The sequence below is a fragment of the Tigriopus californicus genome, chromosome 3, assembly GCF_007210705.1.
Source record: "Tigriopus californicus strain San Diego chromosome 3, Tcal_SD_v2.1, whole genome shotgun sequence".
NCBI classification, from domain to species: domain Eukaryota; kingdom Metazoa; phylum Arthropoda; class Copepoda; order Harpacticoida; family Harpacticidae; genus Tigriopus; species Tigriopus californicus.
Genome location: NC_081442.1, coordinates 2,182,730 through 2,203,440, shown reverse-complemented (window position 1 = coordinate 2,203,440; position 20,711 = coordinate 2,182,730). Strand labels below are relative to the sequence as shown.

At 42.9% G+C, this 20,711-nt stretch overlaps 3 protein-coding genes across 3 annotated transcripts in view; all 3 read left to right on the top strand.

Moving 5' to 3' along the window:
• Positions 1-12,418, top strand: part of LOC131878070 (gamma-aminobutyric acid receptor subunit beta-like) — a 36,973-nt gene extending 24,555 nt beyond the window's left edge. The window contains exons 2-10 of the mRNA XM_059223970.1: positions 983-1,074; positions 2,833-2,900; positions 6,277-6,503; positions 9,056-9,138; positions 9,242-9,379; positions 9,460-9,744; positions 10,502-10,560; positions 10,596-10,799; positions 11,555-12,418. Coding sequence (XP_059079953.1) covers positions 983-1,074; positions 2,833-2,900; positions 6,277-6,503; positions 9,056-9,138; positions 9,242-9,379; positions 9,460-9,744; positions 10,502-10,560; positions 10,596-10,799; positions 11,555-12,244 — 1,846 coding nt within the window. The 3' untranslated portion in view covers positions 12,245-12,418. The remainder of the gene's footprint in view (positions 1-982; positions 1,075-2,832; positions 2,901-6,276; positions 6,504-9,055; positions 9,139-9,241; positions 9,380-9,459; positions 9,745-10,501; positions 10,561-10,595; positions 10,800-11,554) is intronic.
• Positions 12,307-15,458, top strand: LOC131877557 (gamma-aminobutyric acid receptor subunit beta-like). The gene has a single exon (XM_059223262.1). The coding sequence runs from the start codon at positions 12,994-12,996 to the stop codon at positions 13,408-13,410; it is 417 nt and encodes a 138-aa protein (XP_059079245.1). The 5' UTR covers positions 12,307-12,993; the 3' UTR covers positions 13,411-15,458.
• Positions 15,459-16,322: 864 nt separating this feature from the next.
• Positions 16,323-17,199, top strand: LOC131877881 (cuticle protein 7-like). The gene is made up of 2 exons (XM_059223702.1): positions 16,323-16,625; positions 16,691-17,199. The coding sequence occupies exons 1-2, from the start codon at positions 16,620-16,622 to the stop codon at positions 17,111-17,113; spliced, it is 429 nt and encodes a 142-aa protein (XP_059079685.1). The 5' UTR covers positions 16,323-16,619; the 3' UTR covers positions 17,114-17,199.
• Positions 17,200-20,711: the final 3,512 nt, after the last annotated feature.

The window sequence follows — 20,711 nt, the reverse complement described above, 5'->3', positions numbered from 1 at the left end:
CCCCCCCCCCCCTTTCGAATCCGGCACCTCTAGGCTTATGTGGTCTTTAAATAATTAATGTAACCGGTCTCGGGTGGATCAAGAGCGTATCCCGAAGTTAAATCCCGCACATTCATAAAGGATAAAAGAATGTCGCCAAGACTGAGCCTGGCCAGTCGCAGAGTGCAGCATATCCTATTTGAAGTCTTTGGATGAGGCTGGGATGCAATTTCTTCCTTCATCCTCCTCTGCCGTCTTGGGCTTGCTGGCTTGAGCAGGGCTCTGACATGTCCTTGGAGGTCTCCTCCTCGCCTTGCAAGCCTTCGGGGCAATATTTCTTTATTAACATGACTTGAGCAATGTTCGATAAAAAGATGGATATCTCATGCTTCTCACTCACGCTCATTGCCAACGACCGCCCATGTGCACCCCCCTAATAGAACAACAACAGTGTCGTCGTGAACTCGACAACTCGCTTCCTGCCCAAACTTAGAGGATATTAATAACCCCAATGTTACTAGTATTAGCGCTCAACATACGTGGGTCCCTCTTCGAAACAAAGGGGAAGTCACAGTTTGTTCCCTCGTGGTGCCAATTAGTGATGGTCCGGATTGAATCCAAGGCTGTTGTCACTCGTGTCAGAGGCCTGGGGCGAAGTGTTAACGCTCTAACAGAAGCCAATACTTTTTATGACATATGACATCCGGGGGGCACCAAAAAATCCAATACCGAGAGGAGCTGGCAAGGCACCACCATGACTTATGATCTCGAATTTTCTCACTCTTAGTTTTTCTTGATGGAATTGCACACTGTATCCGAAAGCGATATTCGATGAGCGGCTCAAAAAAGACAGGAATATAAGTCTCTTGTCGAAGCATTGGGATTGTAGCATCCATCTAGCGGCGCATCAGGAAACAGTTCACCAAAAGCAATTGATGAGCAATTAATAAGGAGCGGTAGCCTTTTGCTTAAATTGATTGCGTCTCTTTCTCTTGTTTTTTAGCCAACAGTCCAGCTTCGCAGATGTCAACATATCCGCCCTTTTAAATTCCTTTCAAGAGGGTTACGACAAACGAGTACGACCAAACTATGGGGGTAAGTCCTTTCTCGTGTCGTCCATTCAATGACGGAAAAAATGCTAATCCATCTACTTTGTAGGCATACATAATTAATCAACAAATTTTTAAGCGGGATGGGATTTGGGCAGTGGTTAGAGTTATTTTGCGTTGTACCGAGGAGTTCATCCCATTTATATTTTTGAGAGGACACTAGAGAGAGAGCGCTAAGTTGTGTCCCTATTCCAGGTCCTTCAGTGGTGGTGGGCATCACAATGTATGTCCTCTCCATATCTTCGCTCTCAGAAGTGGAAATGGTACACTAAACAATATCTCAATGATCAGAGACTTTGATTGTCTCCTGTTGATCTGTGGCACGAACATTTTTCCCCTTGGTTCATTCTTTTTAGTTCCCCATTCATTTTATGTTGAAACAAATGTGTGAATGACCTTTCTTTGTCAAATTCATTATTGTCATAGGGGATCCATTGTTTGTTTTTTTAAATAATTAAATCAATTTCCGTTGACGTCGTTTGAGTGCACAAATCGGTTAAAAAAACTAACCAAAATCAGGTATCAAGTAGGTGCCCCATTGAAAGAAACAAGTCTTAGTTCCCCAATCTTCCGTTTGGGGGCGCAAGTGTTATCAGCAATTCTTCACAAAGTCTACGCACTTCATTTTTTGACTGACCCTATCATAACCAGGAAATAGCAGAACTAGGCTTATTATTGCTAACTCATTAATGATTGGGGTTGTTCAGCAGTCTAGGAAGCCATGAATAATCGCTCTGACCATTTTCTTGTTCTTCTTCTCTTTCACATCCACCTTGCCCTTTGGCCCCCTTGACCCTCCTCTATTTTGATTGCGGCCAAATCGCAGGAGCTGCGGTCACTGTGGGCGTTTCAGCTTACATTCTGTCCATCTCCAGGCTCTCGGAGAGAGATATGGTACTACCATTACGTAACTAGCAGACTTTATCCATAAAAAGAACACCCACAAATGTTCCGGAACAACCGAGTAGCACGAGAAAAAGATCCACACAGATTCAAAGATTGTGCACAAAGTCACAGACACACCGCTTCAAAGCGATTCCTTTTTTTTCCTCTGTTCCACTTACCAGTATCCCTTAGCCCCGTTCCATTTGGAACGTGAGAGAAAAACCTCCTTCCTTAAGAACCTTCTTGACATTATTTGTTTTACTTCTTCGAAAGCCTAGGCATTTCTCGTTCCAGTTCATCCATCTATTCTTCCTTTTTCCTTCCTTAGAGCCCTTTTCGTCTTATTGAATCTTGCTACAGTTTCAAGACAGTAATTTGAACAATTTGCTCCGTTCCCTCCTATCAGTATCATTATTCTCCTTATACTAGTTAAGAAAAGAGCGAACCAAAAATCAAACTTTAAAAACAACTACGTACCACAGCAAAGAATCCGTTAACAAGTATATTTGACCGCTAGCGAGAATCAAAATGTGACCCCCTGTGATATGAATAAAGCCTGTTTAGGCTTGCAATCTGAGCCATTTGTAGTTTGAAGCTTTTGCAGTATTGAAGCTTGACTCGATCCAATCACCTCTTAGATTTGCTAAACGCTTTCCATCCATCCACCCTTTCATTCATCCTTTCATTCATTCATTCATCCATCCAAACAACCATCTAGAGAGTTGACTGGAAGAGCCCATAGGCCCATGATTGGTCCCTACCGGTAATGCTGGTCCATTCATCTCCCGGGAGAGAGTTCACACCGCACTTTTAAAGTAGCTTCGTATCACTAGCATAGCTTTGTTTTGTTTACTTTCAGGCGAACCAGTGACAGTGGGAGTGACAATGTATGTCTTATCCATCAGCTCTGTCTCCGAAGTCATGATGGTATTGACCATGTTTAGCTTTAAGTCCCCAATGAACGGGTCAGAACGTTCGTTGTACATCCAGCTAGGCAACTCAATGTGAAGCCGTGATGCTGTTGTTTTCCCGTTTTCTTTTTTTTCATATCTATGGCACTGGCGGGTGATTGTTGGATAAGTCATGCACTATTCTATGTCGATTTGCTTGTTTATTGCAATGCTGGTTAGCTCAACTGTGCGCTGAAATCATCAGGCTGACGTTGGGCGAGAGCATTTTACAATGTTGTGTGTCGGCTCAGACTTTTGAGTTTGAGCTCAAACCCAGCAAACTTTGTTGAGGTTGCGTGTTCTTAAAACGATATTTACGACAAACTTTGGCAAATATTGCTTTTAACATTTGAATCAAGAACTCCTAGGGGGTTTAATGAACCGCTTCGTTCGCAAAACTTCATCCTCATAATTATTGATCATTTTAATCTCAAGTTCCCCTAGCGCCCTAGCTATTTTTATTTGAGCTTTAACTCGATTGATATCTTTCATTGATGTAGTATTAATAAAGTGTATTTGCGTCAAATTAAATTTGTAAGAATGGCAATTCACAGTTTCTTGCTGTCGTAAAAATGGCAAGGTGATGAATGAAGATTTGTCGCGATATGACATGGGTTGATTAAAAAATCCTCTTTGAAGAAATCACATGAAGAAATCGACAAACGAATTCAACACGTTTAGGAATTTTTATGTTTTGACATTTATTTGGTCTGACAAATCAATTACCCAGGCCATTGGTCTTTTCACAAAGGTTTTAAAACCCATGAGTATCCATAATCTGTCGTGGGAAATCACCTTTTCAGTCTTCATGAGCATTTTTCAGACGTTAAGAAAAGAAAAAAATGAGAGACCAAAATAATTGTTCCTGTGCCAAAAGTGTGCTTAAATGGTTTTTTTCTCGTTAAAAAAACATGGTTCATTTGCAATCGAAAATACTCGCATGTTCACGATTTCCCAGGGTGCAGACCAAGCTTTCATATAAATCTCTTGTCATCTGTACTAAAATACAGAGACGCTAATTGGAACCTTTCCATCGTAGAACCACAATGATCACAAACACTAGTTTAAGTAAGGGTTAGTCAATAAATCCTAAGATTAACAACAAGCTTTCGGGAAAAACATTATAAAATTATAGGGCCCAACCAACTTTGTTTGCTCAAGGGCCCAACCAGAGTATGTTGATTGGGCATGAGAACTAATTTTCCTCTGTTGCAAGAGTAAAGCATAATGTTGAGAACGTTGGGCAGGCCTGTTCATATTAAGTCAGCCCTAGGAGAGATAGATAGAGAGAGCTCTGAGAATCATTTCCCATTGTCATTGTGTGAGCTGTCTGAGTGAACGTTGTGACTCCCAGCCCGAAAAGGCTGTCGAGCCCTGTTCTCGGCCTTTTCTTTGGACTTCAGTGTGCCCTCGGTTTACAGTTCTATTGAGTTTTCGTTGCATCCTCAATACAGCACTTCTTCGTTGATTTCATACCCCGGACACCACAACCTTGGCTGCCTTGCATGTACAATCTGGAACAACTAACTTTCAATGTCCTCTTATCTTTTTTAGATGAAGTTACAATAACTGTCGATCAAAGTGGCAAATTCCATAATCTGACTCAAAAAAACTGATCTCCTTTGCATGTATCTAGTCATCGTTCTTTTCCTCCCAATGGAGCTTTATGTGATCATGTGACTTTGGAGATGTTACTGAATATCTTTGGTGTTTGTTAAACGTTATGGTAGAAGTAGGACAATATGTTCTAATGGGTAAGGGAGCGCAATTTTAACACATTGAATGTGGAATATCGCCAATGTCCTTTTCTGGATGAGTGGATGAGTTACCTTTGAACTTGGGTTTGAAAACAATACATGACAAGTGACCTCCCAAAAGTATAATTCTTGATTGGTAATGTCATAGAAATTGCCATTGATATAACCATAAAAAAGTAAACTTTGAATTGATCTCCAAAGGACATATTTACCGAAAGTCAAGTTAATAAAAAAAGGACCTTAATGGTTATGTGAGTATTTTCTGGGTGGAAAACAGTCAGATGGTTAGGGCAAACGGTCGCTCTCTTGTTTGGGCCTTTGCAAAGGCTTTACACCTTGGATGAGGAGGCAAAAGACCTTACCCATTAGCAAGCAGTAAGCTATTGCTACCGTGTGAATTGCTGATGCGTGGCTTTTCTTGCGCTGTATTGTAAGTTGGTGACTCTTTCAGGATTTCACCTTGGACATGTATTTTCGACAGTTTTGGCGGGATCCGAGACTGTCGTTTGAACGCCGAGGAGGCTTGGAAAAGCTCGTGGTTGGTGCTGAGTATATTAATATGATTTGGGTGCCTGACACCTTCTTTGTGAATGAGAAGACGGCCTATTTCCACGATGCCACCACGGACAACCAATTTCTCAGAATATTACATACAGGAGAAATTTTACGCAGTATTAGGTACGTGTACGAGGAAACAGCCAAACAAGGCGGAAAAATGAACAAGGCCCACCAAGAAACTGCCCTCTCTCTATTCCGCCCTCCCCCTTTTGAAACCATGTACGTAACCACACACCTCGTTCCGGCGTACGTAAGCATGGTACAATTCTGGGTGTCGCTGTCCCTGTCAGTTTAAGGACCCTTGGTTCAGGAGATCTTCTTCTCTGTTTCTTTGGAGAGGGGGAGACACATTTTTGAAAGGAGATGACAAGAGGCATCACTTTCGAGACAACTTCGATCCCCCTTGATAAATGAGCAAAGCATACGGGCCCCTCAGTCTCAGTCTGGGTGAGACAGGGGGAAAGCAAGGGGAAATCAGTGTTGGTAGCCCGGTGCCAAAACACACACACCATCTTCCATCTTCCAGACACTATCCTCTCGGTACATTCTAAAACAAGTCATACTTCTTCTTGGCGAGTTGCATGTTCCATTCTGTTGCATGATCTTCTGGATCCTCTGTCTAAAGAGTGTAAAGAAAGAGAGCATCGTCGTTTCTTGTCCAATTTAATTTGAACCATGACCACCAACCCCATTGTGTGCTTGCCTTACATTTCAAGTTCAGTTGTTCTCTCCACGTTGAGATAATACTCGTAAGATGGGCTTTGAGGGTAAGTAGAGAAGCGTGATGTCTGCAAGTACGAACCAACCAACCATCCAACCACCACCCAAAACCGTTTAGAGTAGGTGATTGTGTGTATGGGCGTGCTTGGGATCGTCTTTTGTACGTTAGATCCAGCTTAGGGAAGAAGTCACGTGAGGAAGACGAGGAGGAAGATCATCCAGAGGAGATCAAGGAGCCGCGATCGTGGAAAGTGCCACTTTGACGACAGCCACCTCGCACTTCGGGGATTGCAATAACGAGAACTCTGATCTTTCCAGGATTTCACCTTGGACATGTACTTTCGGCAGTTCTGGCAAGACCCACGCCTCTCCTTCGAAGGCCAAAAGGGACTCAAAAAGCTGGTGGTTGGGGCTCAGTACATTGAAAAGATCTGGGTCCCGGACACCTTCTTTGTTAATGAGAAAACGGCTTATTTTCACAAGGCCACCACCGAGAACCAGTTTCTTCGGATTTTGAACACGGGCGAGATTTTACGAAGCATTAGGTAAAGACCCAAGCCAAAAAAAAAACAGTGACAAGCCAAAATATTGCTTGGACCAATCAATGACCTGCGATCATTGGAGCCGCTTGAATGTTGGGTGTGTGTAAATGTTAGGTTGCATTTTTATTTTCTTTCATGCTTTATTTAACTTCAACGAGACGAACCGACAAGTTTCTTCACTTCAAAGTTGTTAGGCCATTGGTTATTCAGACTTTTAAAACCTCCTACCGTGTGACAAAAGAAGAAACAATCTCAAAACCTCGGCTGTTTGCTTCGTGCTAAACGCGATTACTTTACGTGACAAGCGTTAAGAAATCCCCCAGTTTGGTTTAGTCTAAGTTTTTTGCTGTGTCTAATAATAGTATAACTGGCGAGAACAAAACCCGGTCATCAGCCGCTCATTGAAGATCTTTGCTGATATCTCAGCTCCTTTATTTGTCATTGACGTGCAATTCCGGCACTCCCTAAAAGGTTTTTTCCTCCACCTGCTTCCTCTATGTACAGTATGTTCATTGTCTGTTTCTACGCTTTTGCTGCATATTGTCACAGAGCTAACCGTGCAATTTGATTGCCTTCGGAGTCTGTTGTTCCAAAAGCTTTCCCGAAAGGAACTTCCTGCCAAGACCCCGAGCATTGCATGACTCTTAAAATGGATAGTTGGGAGTGGAGAATGACGTCAGCCACCCTCTTCAGCGCGCAGAGAACCGGGGAAATAGCGAGTAAATATTAGAAATGTTCAAGTTGCAAATGGTAGTCCCGCCCAAGCAATCTCATGCCAAAATAGAAATAAACTACCGGTATGTGCACCTTCTTCGACCTGATCTTTTTGGCTAGGAGGGGCGGAAAAAGGCGAGTTTTGGTTTCTTGGCCAAAAACGTGGGACGACAATGTTCAGCATGACTCGAACAATGCTTTCATTACTTGAATGTGTGATCAAAAAGGATTCCCTTTGTTCTTCGCATGTTCTTTGGACATCTCAAATATGCCTGAATAGAAAAGTATGGAACAGGAAAATCTGAGTGGGTCTACCTTCACAAAGTGGTTTTGCTCCATTGTCCAAAGTATGAACTCGAGAGGGGATCCGAGAAGGGGAAAAAGCTGTCGCAGTGTGCAAATCAAGAAAACGACACTATTGCCACTCCATTTTCGACACTTTGTCGGCACGTTCAACTTGCACTGACAAAGCATGTGCTTCATTTCTGAGCTTTAAGCGCTCTTAGAGGAATACATATAGATTACATTCACTCCGGAATTTTTAACTCACAAATCACGAAACCTTACAAAATGTGCTCGTGAAGACGAGATTATCAATCGTGATATGGGCTTTGACCAAGTTTTATGGAATCAGAAGCCGTCAATTTATTTTGATGAATTTTTTTTTGCAAAACTGGCATACCATTAAGTTCGATCGGAGACCTTGAGAATCGTCAAGACAAGACCAAGAGTAGCGCCCAAGGACACGGAACAAAATACAAAAAGGGATAAAATCAATGACGAAAGAAAGGAAGTAAAGGAACATGGGACCACCATTTTCCATCCTACCCCCGAGGAGTTTGGTCTGGAAAAGGATTCGAGTGTTTTCATTGGGACGAGATGATAATTTCCGATCCATTTTCACAACTGTCTGTCTAATTCGCTTCTTTCACCATGGCCATAAAAATGGATGGGATCTAATATTTCCTTACATGGCTGATTAATCGACCCACAAACTCAGGTCCAATAGAGCTCAATGTACTAGTCTAAACATGCCGGTTATTTCCAATCTTGAGCAGGGCACTCATACTTAATGGAATAGTGATGGATGTTTCATCAATGTACTTGAATCGGGCCCTCATCTCGTCTGGAGGGAAAATCAATTAACCATTGTGACCGCCTCCATTTTTTTTCCACGAGCACATTGTACATAAACGAAGATCGAAGTTTCGTTATCTCCACAGACTCCAGACAAAAAGGAGAAAAGTCATTTTCCGCCGGAGGATTTTTGATGCATGATAATCCATTGTAGCCATTGTGACATGTCAGTGACAGTAAACTAGATTTAGTGCATGTCATGAGCTAATCAAATCTTCACAGCTACTTTACACTGCACTTGTATACAGTCTTACGTACAGTCTACTTCTTCCACTACATATTTAGAGAGCACGGCACCGAATGAGTAAACCAATGATTTTATCACGGAACAACCGTAATGCAAAATTTCATGACACCAAGCCGTTGTCAGCTCATGCTTTATTATTATTATTATTATATTGTAAAGGGGGCCAATTCCACAAGAACCTCTCTCTGAATGGGCAAACGACCAGCGTTATGTGTTATGTACAACATGACAGAGTACCATGAAACTTGTACTTGAACAGCAAACTTACACCGATAGACGAAGTTGTTTTTGACCTTTTCCAAGACCATATTGGTACCTTAAGAAGTTAACGTTCAAGGAAGGCGACAGTTCTCCGTCGGTTGAAGCGCTTTATGGTCAGCCTTGTCAAGTGTGTCCGTTGTGTATTTTGGTTAAGTGCTGTCTTTTCCTCAAGTACATCCAGATCGTCTTCTTTCAGATTAACAATTACAGCTTCCTGTCCAATGGATCTCCAGTACTTTCCGATGGACCGACAGTTGTGCTATATAGAAATCGAAAGTTGTAAGTGAACGTCTGCATTTCCTTGCTCGGATTCTCAGACGAATCTGGAAGAGGATGACTATGATGATATGGTCTACATTCTATTGATTGCTTTCTGTTCCAGTTGGTTATACCATGAGTGATATTAGATACAAGTGGAATGATGGGCTGAATTCGGTCCAGATTTCCGCCGATGTTTCGCTTCCACAATTCAAAGTGCTAGGTCACAGGCAAAAGACCATTGAAGCCAGCCTTTCCACAGGTAAGAAACGTTAAACGCAAAAGTGCGTACATAAAGTCTCCCATTAGTCTACTCAACTGAGTCATTGGTCCGTGTTCCAGGAAACTATTCGCGGTTAGCTTGCGAGATCCAGTTTGTGCGCTCCATGGGCTACTACCTGATCCAGATCTACATCCCCTCCAGTCTGATCGTCATCATCTCTTGGGTATCGTTCTGGTTGAATCGTGGTGCCACGCCTGCTCGAGTGGGTCTGGGTGTGACCACTGTGTTGACCATGACCACGCTCATGGCATCAACTAATGCCGCGCTGCCAAAGATCTCCTATGTGAAATCCATCGACGTGTACCTGGGAGCCTGCTTCTTCATGGTGTTCGCCTCTCTACTGGGTAATAATGATGTCAATAGTCGAAGAACACATAGGTTAACTTACCCTATCCTGGCTGATAGCACAAGTTGGTTTGAAACCAATTCTGAGTCTAGTTGTCCTACTGAGTAGTGCCACACGCTTTACTAAGGTTACGCCTTTATTTGAGACCGTGAAATGGGGCCTTGGAATCAGTCCATGGCTTCAGTTGTCCAATTGGCCGTGAATAGGCCAGGGCAAGAGCAGGCAAGAGTCAAGACACCACACGAGATTGTCCACCACTTTCAGGGTTTGTTATCCGGCTCAAATGGCGCGGCCATTGAAAAACGTCCCTCTTGACTCTCCTCTCGTTCTTTTGCTTCTTATCCTTGATCCTCCAGATCAAACCTGAATTGCAAACCAATTTGTCAATGATTTGAGATGGTAATCCTATTCACACAGCGGCTATAACTTTCGCTAGTCATAATTCCTGATTTAGAGACCTCGAGAGAACACTCGATTTGGAAAAAATGGTTCTCTCAAAACTGGCCATGGTCCTTCTTCTCTTAAAGTCTGTTCCTAATCTGACAAATCTTGGATCTCTGACGGTTCCATGGACCAAACGCACGCTCATTAGGTCAATTTCAAGAAGTGCTTGGAAGGCTCAGAATAACGAGGAACCATGGAGGCCATCATCTCTTTGATGTTGTGGCCTTGTTACAACACACTCGTGTGATCTCACCAGTCGGTTTTTTTATCTCTCCCTCTCTTTCTTTCTCTTTCTTTCTCTCTATCATCAGAATACGCCAGTGTGGGCTACATGGCCAAGCGAATTCAAATGAGGAAAAATCGTTTCTTAGCCTGCTGTACGGCCGCGGCGGATGTACGGTACAGCAGAGATGGCGTATGTGTGAAGTAACCAGGAATGGCATGCTGGCTTCCGCTTTTGTAGAACGCAAGAAACCACCGGAACACCTACCAAACCTCTGCAGTGAGAGGAGGGTTGTTTTTGCCAAACAGACATTGGACTCGGGATACGCACCAAAAAAAATCCCTGAGCCCTACCAAGGTGCCCTTTTGGTAGCCCCGTGCTATATGGTGCACATACTCGTCAAAGCGTTGTGCTAAAGCGTGTTTTTGGTCTGTCAGAGTGATCCTTTTTAGCGTGATTCCAACGTTAGGTCTCAGGGGACAAGGAGTTACAAATTGCCGTCCGCCGATTGGGATCCCAAAAATTCGACGTTTGGGGTCCCTGAGCATGGTGTTGTTACCCGATTGGAAACCATCGTAAATTCCTTCCACTATTCAGTTGTTTTCCAATCTGATTTCGATCTTGGTTCCATATTTGATCCTACCCGGCTTTTTGTGTACCTTGTTTCTCGATTTCAGACGGTTCTTCCAATACAGGCAGACATTTTGTATTGTTCGTTTGGGCATTCCAATCGCGAAAGCGCAGATCAAGACAGACTGATTGGTTGTTCAAAGCAAATCCATTGGGGACTTTGACACTGATATCGGGTTGGAATGCCCCAACATAGACTGAGATTGCATTGGCCTTGAGGCACGAGCCACAAATCTGAAAGAAATGCCAAATTTTGGTTCGTTTTCTTTGTTTTGGCTTTACGTTTTTGGCTGCTTTTCAACCCTTCCGTTCTTTTATTTAGCGAGCGCCTATACGACCTAAGAATACCATGATTTGCATAGGAAGAAATTGGATTTTGAATACATGACGTTTCGATCAGTTCTTTACACATTCCGGGGACTTGATTTGGCTGACATGAACTGTTGTACCATTTGATTTCTCTTCATTTTTTGATCAATGCTGTATGTTGCCTTACTTCCCCTGTTTTCAGGAAATACGCCTGAACATGCATGATATGAACAAGTCCAATTTTTCTGCCGCTGCCTCATCTTCAGTCCGGCTCAACAAGAGTGGCATCCCACTCTCCAGCACGTCCGGGTCGCTCCATCACCCCATGAGCCCCCTCTCCACTTCCCAACAACATGTCCTTCATCATCACGTGGGAGCCCAATCACCACAACGCATGTATCACAACCATCAGCATCAGTCGCAGCCAGCTCCTCACCCACAAAGCTATCACTCCTTGGGGCGATCGTCGGAGCAACGGGAAGAATACGTGGGCCATCATAATCGAAGTCAGAGTGTCAACAATTCCCCGTACTTGCCTCACCCTTCGACCTCTTCCCAACCTTCCCGACATCACCCGCACTCCGAGAACTATCGGAACCATGAGGATAGAGGCGGTGGAGGTTACGCCCGACCAGGTCAGTCTGGTCAGCCACATTTCGTACCTCAGATGCCTCCCAACGGTAATGCCTTGGCCAATGCGACCCACCAGCAACTGGAGTGCAAGAAGAACTTACAGAAAATGATGGGCATATCGCCTTCGGACATTGACAAGTACTCTCGGATCTTCTTCCCCATCTCATTCATCTCCTTTAACCTGATGTATTGGATTATCTACCTTCACGTGAGTGACGAGATCGCCGAGGATCTTGTCATGCTTCATCCGGACGAGTGATTGGAAGTGGCTCGCCGTGGGACCAAGAACGACCATGTGGACAATAATTGTCTGAACAAGCCCTACATACGCCTAATGCATGTCCCTTCCGTTACTTCTCTAAGATGTTGAACTAATCGACTACCGTCAACACAGATGCATGTGCCATAAATTTCAATTGTTATTATGGGTGAACCCGGTGACTCTTCTTTTAGCTTTGCCTGCATCTTACCTTTATTTTCCGCTCGATGTTGCCTACCGACTTGTCCATTCCTGAATCGATAATGGATTGATTAGTTAGTAGAAGAAGCCAGACAGCCATCTACTATTCTGAGTATTAACAAAGCCATGGAAAATCCTTGACCCGCTACAAAAACATTAATGAAAACACCCTTGGCTGTGATTGTCGACCACTTGGGTGCCCTTCCCCCGATATTGTGCAATGAATGAGCGATATCTCCCCACTGCCCTCATAACCCGTACAATTGATAGACAAGCACACTCTTGACCGAGCACAAGAATGCGAACCTTTGGATTCATGCGCAAACTCAATCAGCAGGCCCGTTCTCCATCTCTCTATTCATCTCTGCTCTTGTTCGACAGCACTCTTTGCTCCTAGGGTCGGCTGACCGGTCTCATTCTTAACATCATCAGTATATTACTAATACTTTACTTAATCCTCTTCATTGCCTCTCTCCTTTCTCTCCCTTTGTTCCTGTTCTGCATTTGCTTCCTTCCAGACCGTGCATTTTAAAGTTCACGACCCGAAAATGCATTGCAAGGGCGGCTCAAGGGAGAACACGATCAGTCGATATCATCACGAGAACAAGTACAGCATGCACCACCGAGGACTGCCCCCCGGGATGCGGCATTTCGACGAAGAAGCGCCACCTCCCCTGCCACCTCCGCCACAACAACAGCAACACTACGGCCGGCCCGGGCCGCCGGGGCCGCCCGGCCATCCTGGTCCGCCTCCACCGCCTGTGCCCCCGCTTGTCCCGCCCAACCCCGACTGTGACATGAAGGAATTGAACAAAATGTTCGGAATGACGGCCTCGGACATTGACAAGTACAGTCGGATCATGTTCCCCGTCACTTTCACTTGCTTCCAACTCATGTACTGGATCATCTACCAGCACCTCAGCGATAACGTGGTCGAGGATCTTGTGTACCTCCATGGCGAATAGACTGAAGAAGAGCGTAAATAATCATCCGAAAACAAGGTCGATCTCGAATATGGTTCCCATCAAACCCAAGCACGTCCATGAAATGAGCAGCACACTCGAGCAAAACGGGACATAATCAATCCATGCCTCCTATTAAGTCCAAATTTTGCGCTTGTTTCAAATTTTACTTGAAGCAAGGTTGCCCTGAAGACTCCCGAAATCTCTCTCTCTCTCTCTTTCTCTCTCTTGGAACTGTAAAGTGAACATGGCAAAATAATTTAGGGTGTTTTTTTCAAATTTCCTTTATTTTTGGCTGAATGGAAATAAATAATGAAAAAGGATTTTTAATGACACCAAGTATTGCCACTTGGAAAAGAGATATTTCATTGCTCATTGAAAAGTATGGCTTCACAATGATGATTTGCGGATTGTCCTTTCCTTTCTTTTGCGTTGAAATCTGAAAATCAAAGAGCAAATTCCTCTATGAAATCATTTCTTGTTACGTTTGTGTCCGGAAAACGAACCAACACCTTTGTTACTCAATCATTTTTTACGATTCAGATAACAGTCGATAAAGGGTTTACGTATTTGTCAAAAATATAACTTGTCCACTTTAAGCAGTGTGACGGCTTATAGCAATTAAAAAAGTTCTATGGGGGACCAAGAAGAGATACTGGGAAACTATGGGAGAGTTCTCTGACCTCTCGCCATTTCTTGATCGATGTGATCACACTGCTCACCAAGGTTAAAACAAAAACTGCGCAAAAATATCATAACAAGTGCTTCAACAACCAGGAATGGCAGAACATCGCGGACGGCTTGCAGGATTTAAGCCAACCTGACCTTGAAAAGGTTCATAGATTGACAACCTGAAGATGGCACCCTCAAAAATCCCTCCCCCACCCCCAAAAAGACACTCCTAGATATTATACATAAAACAAACACAAACAAACTACACAAGACCCGCTGGCCCATTTCCCCTGTCAACGCAAAGGTGACTTCGAGCAAAATGGAAGGCCTTCAACTTTTTGTATTTTCAAATGGCAGGAAAGCCAGACAACTATTAAGACTATGTTCCAGTATTAGCCACTATTTGCATGCATTGTTTTCTTGTCCCTGAAAGAAGAAAAGAACAGTGAGAACCATTTCAACCATCCATATCTGGGTATCATCAACCAAAAGACACCACCAATCCTTTTCATTCCTTGCCTGATTTTGTACCTATCACACCCATGCCATTGAGCTCCCCGAGTAACAGCCAGAACGAAAAAAAGACCATGTAAATCAAGAACCGGTTTGAACTCGGTTTAGTCCAGGCAAAGGACAGACAAGAAAATCATGTTTTTTATACAAATATCATAGTGAATGTGAATTGCCCTCAAACGTATCCCCCGCCCTCAATCTGAGCGTCCAGATTCGTTTTCGTGGTCCTGGAATGGCCCCACCTCTCTTGGTTTTTCTGGTTCCCTGGTTCCCTGGTTCCGTGGTCCCCCAACCTTCTTCCCTTCTTGGACCCTTAGACAATTTGTTTCTCTTCAACCATAGTAAATGCATGTATTGGTTCCAATCATTGCTCCACGAACAATCTACTCCATTCTCCTCCTCATTGTACTGACTTGAAACCCTGAATGACAATTCTTTCTTGATCACCCTGAAGAATGAAATGCTGGTTCATGCAAAAGAAACAAACTTGTAAAAAAGACGCTCAAATGGGAACCAAAACCACCCGAAACCATTTGAGGCGTCAAAATGTCAGTGGTTAAGAAAACCTTTCCCCTTCCTACAATCCCCAAGATCATCGCTATATACACACAAAATGATGGAACGAAACTATTATTACTATGATTACTACCACTACTACTACTATTATTATTATCATTATTACTATTACTACCACTATGAATACTAACACTATTCACCAAGCTTGATGAAATGCTAATCGTATAATTAAACAATGTGCAAAAATCGATGACAACAATATTTGCAAACACAACAATGTGATCAGAACTCTCCGAGTCATAGGCGTTGATGAAATATACCAATTTGCTTTGCATGATATTAACAATGAACTTCTTTGGTCTTCATTTCATTCCTACAAATCACAGAATGGCACCACGGCTCGACGTTGAGATAAAAGATCAGTAGTAGAATAGTTCCGGCACGCTCGGAGAGTATTTTTTTACGAGGGCCCTGTTTTTCATAGGACTTTACGAACGACACCTCCAAAAAGCTTTATCCTGGATAATTTGTATTATTTATTGATCTTTGACCTCTCTCGGCGGTGAAGTATGATACCATGTACTTAAGTAAGCACAATCCAAAAAGAACTCAAGAAGGGATGAGTTTTGGGTAGTCTCTGCATTTGGCTCCACTCCAAGATCCTCGAAAACCAATTTACACGTGTCTGTCTATTGTGCGAAACTTCATTTCCTCATGTTAGTGGGTGGAAGGGCCACCTTGAATTAACGTACCGAGGTCGAGGTCGAGGTCGAGGTCGAGGTATCAATGCGTGACAAGCATAGCCTTCAAAACCATAATGAATCCTGCTCCACACTAAGGCAATGTTACACTGATTTTTACCTTGAAATGTGTCACTTCTTGTTGAATTTGGCACACGGCCTTGCAAACACAAGAGAAAATATCGTGTCGATGTGGAGCTTTTATCTTGGGTCTTTTAAAAGGTTTTGCAAGCTTGTCAAAGCGACTTCTGGCTCACGCGATTTCTAGCGACACTGAAGGTGAACGATTCCATGAAGGCTTGTTAAAAAGTGCTAATGAAGTAGAGGATAGTGTCATATTGGAACGTTAATTTACTATCTGGTTTTATCGCTGAGGCCAAAAAGTATTGACTGTTCTTTGAAAATCCACGATTTTGACTTAATTATCGCAAGACAAATGCTAAAATTGTTGAAGTTCAAAGCAAATTTTGCTATGGCAATCAATGAAACCACTTGTCACACTTAAGCAGCTATATATTTTGAATAGGAATAAAATAACAACTTTGGATAAAAACTAGTTTGACGGCGTAAATTCAAATCCGTGATCGGAATCTGTCACAAACCGTATTCGATTGAGTGAGAAATGCTTCCTTCTTACTTCTGATCTGTCCGTGTCAACCAACCATATAAAGCAAACAAGATTTGTGGGAGTGGACGGGTATAAAAGTCGTCAATAAGTGGAGTTCATCATCAGTTCAATTTGATCTAAATACCCAAAACCAACTAAAAAAAATGAAGGTAAAAAGACCTTTGACAATTATCTAGTCATCTCTTTTTAGAATAACTTTGATCATTGTTTATAGACCTTCATCGCCCTCACCCTCTTGGCTGTGGCCTCTGCTGCTCCCTCTGCTGACAAGCCCGAGCCCACCTACGAGCCCCGTTATGAGCCCCGATACGCCCCCGCCCCTTACAAGCCAGCCTACAAGCAACCCGCCTATGAGGAACCTCCCAAGTATGAGTACCAATATGCCGTAGCCGATCATTACTCCGGTGCCGACTTCAACCAGAACGAGGCCCGTGACGGTTATGCCACCAACGGCGAGTACCGCGTTGTCCTTCCCGATGGCCGTACCCAAATCGTGACCTACACCGTTCAAGACAATGAATCTGGATACGTGGCTGATGTCAAATACGAGGGCGAGGCTTCATACCCTGAGGAGAAGCCTTCGTACAAGCCCGCTTATAAACCCGCTTACGAACCCGCTCCTGCCTATGAGGCCTAGATGCAAGGAAAACTTCAATATTTATCGCAGTATCTATTCGCAATAAATGTATTTGGTTTCTAAACAGCAAAATCAAATCATGCAGGAGAAGAAAATGTAATATCCTCGTGTTGGAATTTTTCTTTTAAGCTTAAGGTAAAGGTTGAACACGAAAAAATCTGGACATCAATTCCGGTTATTCTGCAGCCTGTACAATCTATATTTTGAAACTTGAAAAACAATACATCTACATTGTGTTTCTTAATGAAAGGTAGCAGTATTTTTTGGAATTCTTTGATGTAAATTTCTTGCTTAACAGTGGTGACGAAAGTGGCACTTTTTTTCCCCGCCAAACAAGGAATCTTTTCGGAAATTTTTATCTCCTTTGCAGTCTGAACTCTTGCAGGGTAATGATTGCAGTGTAAAATCATTGTCCAGAAAGTTGGGAAAAGTTCGCTTTACAATTTGTTTCATCATCCACTACGACACATTGAAATTTTGTCAGCAAATTGCAATACAATTTCTTTCAACGGCTTTTGGCAGTGAGGTTCGTTGACTCTTGGGATCTGGTGCCACCTGAGCCTTGTCGGACCTTAATCCTGACCTTTTCTTGACCTTCTGAACATAAGACTGAGATCTTTTTACCTTCTTGCCCACATCTCTACTAAAAAGCGAAGGATTCTTTTTGAAGTCACATTCGGGGTCGAATGGGTCAGCATATCTGCCACTTCAAGGTTTTCCTTTCACGCTTGGATTGGTCTTGAATCTTTTTAATAGGGTCGATCTTGGTAAATCATATTTTTTCGCAAGATGTTTCTATTGCTAGTATCTTTACTCTTAAGGAATTCGTGCAGGATCAGATTTCGGCGGTCTTCTTCCAAAGCAGCCATTGCCGCGAATATCAGAATACTCCCCTCTTACAACTAAAAGCATTTTTCAGCATTAAGCAATAGAATGAATACCTCAGATGTTTTACCGACGTTTGTATCTTGTCTAATATTGACAACGTATTAATGAAACGTTTTCGATGTCTGAATTTTTACGCGTTCAACCTTCAGTAGCTGATAGAGGGTCCAAAATGTTTTCATAAGTAATTTTCATTTTCAGACATTTCAAATATTTTGCATTGATATAGAAAATCTTGAAGCATATCGCTTTTTCTAGATGATGCAAGAATTTTGGCTTGATTGTGACCTTGACTTTGTACTTCGAATTTGAAAAGTGTGAGCTGAATATCGATTGTTTCCTCCGTGGTTGCAGTGCAGCAGCGATCGCTCACAAGCTGAAGGGTACAGTGTGCCTGGGCAGGGTCTTCAACGGAGTCAAGAGGTTCAAGAGAGACTCGCAGCACATTCAGGAAGGCTCAGATTCGAATAAAATGGAAACGGACACCAGGGGGAAATTACGTAGACGAAGTTGCGAGAAAATGCAAAGAAATCCTGAGCGTAGCATCACACAAACTCAAAAAAGTCAGAGAGAAGGTGACAACAAGCACAACGTGGAATGACTAAATTCTAGCCATTATGCCAAAACCTTTTAAACATTCTTAAATGGCCTGTTTGCTGGCCGATTCAATAAACAATTGGCATCGAAACTGAAGTGATGACTATCTGTTTTTATCTGTTTATATTCCACCTGGGGTTAGCATTCAAAATGCAATTACTAATCTTATGCAAATCTAAATCACTAATATTCTTGGCCAAAGCCAGGTTTCTGTTATAGAGATGAATGAAATTTTATTGTGACAGCCCAACGTGGATCACATGAAACGGGATTGTCCTAACCACAAGGCCAGTCCATCAGGTACAGAGGTCGTTCCTCGAGTAGATGAGAGTGAGATTCAAATTGGGAGAGAACAAATTGTGGGAACAGAAGATGCATGTTCCGTTGTGGATACATCACAAGGGGTGAAATCTGGGGCTAATTGTTTGATTGAGACGAGACAAAATAATTACCGGAGCCCGAACACAAGGCTTGAGAAAGATCGGTCTAAAGTCGTTAGTGATGTGCAACTGCCTCTTACACGCATGACGCGTGGTCGTAGCGGGTCTAATACGTCGTGTGTAGCGCTGGATTCCTCCCAACAATTATCATATTAACTTGCATTTATCTAAATTGTCGAAGTATCTTGAAAAGTTTAACGGATGTACAATTTCTTCTAGCCAACATTGATCCTGATATAGTTCTGCTCTCTGAGACGCAGTTACACCCCATGTTGTCAAACAAAGAGATTGAATTTCGCGATTTTAAGGTTGTGGCTAGGAAAGATAGGTTAGACATTTAGCTAAAAGTGATCTTAGTTGCGTTGAGGTGGGTGTTCCAATTAGCAACGGTTGTTGCGTTGGTCTCCAATATTGAAAATTAGCCTGTGTATATAAAACTCTCCTAATTCTTCTAGTGTTAACGGTGATCCCCTTAACGCGTTCATTGGGTCAATTGACAAGGATATCGTAATTATGGGTGCCTTCAACCATCCTCTTATTGGCTGGGCAACACAGTCTGGTCAAAGTGCTACTGACCTAACTAAATTTTCTCAACGCTCTTGGTATCGGGTTTCTGAAGCAACTCGTGACAAGTACTACGCACACAGCTGGCAACATCCTAGATTTGGTGCTTACAAATTCGTCCGATCTGGTACACTTTGTGGAGTGCAGACCAGAACTTATATTAAGCGATCACTTTTCATTACTATTGGGAATTGCTTTCACAAATACTCGTAAATTCAATGGGGGTCGGCACAGGATTCCGGATTATGGTAGAGCCAATTTTGATGGTTTAAAAGAATACATAAAAGGTTTTGACTGGAACCAACTTGTGTTTTATTTCTCGTCAACTGAAGAAGCTTGGGAGTGTTTCAAAAATATCATAGGCGAGGGTTCTTCAATGTTTGTTCCACTACGCCTAAAGAGAGACAACAGAAAGCCACCATGGTTGTCCCAGCACCTTTTGGGTCAAGTCAGGGAACGTGATAGACTTTGGGCAAAAATTAGGTCGTCAAATAGAGACGAGCACAAAAACGAACACGCAATTTTCGCTAAACAGAATAGAGTCGATATACGCAAAGCCAAGGAGGGTTACGAAGAGAAATTGGCAAACAAGTCTTAAATCATTTTACAGCTATTTCAAAAAAAACCTGGTAAACCCCGCGTTGGGCCAATACTGGACATTCAAGGGAATATGATTGAAGCTAAGCATGAAAAGGTGCAATATTTAACAAGTTATTTTCGTCAACGTTTGAGCCATGGGTTCCATCAAAACGAAGAGAAATTGAGTCCAATCAAGGGAATGATAGGATGAAAGTTGACTTCGACACGGGCTTGGTTCTGAGGCAGATCAAAGGGCTGAAGTATTCTACAAGTCCTGGTCCTGATGGAATAACATTTAGCTTGTTAAAAGGAATTGATGGATGTGTAGCCTTCGCCCTCTCGCTAATCTTCTCCCGTTCTATGTCGTCTGGGGAAGTTCCGTTGGAATGGCGTAGCGCGAACATTTTCCCGTTGCTTAAAGGGGGCGACGCTAGGCAGACTTCTAATTATCGTCCAATATCTCTAACTAGTGTTTGTGGTAAGCTCATGGAGCGTTTGGTGAAAGATCGACTTTGGAGTTTCATCTCAGACGG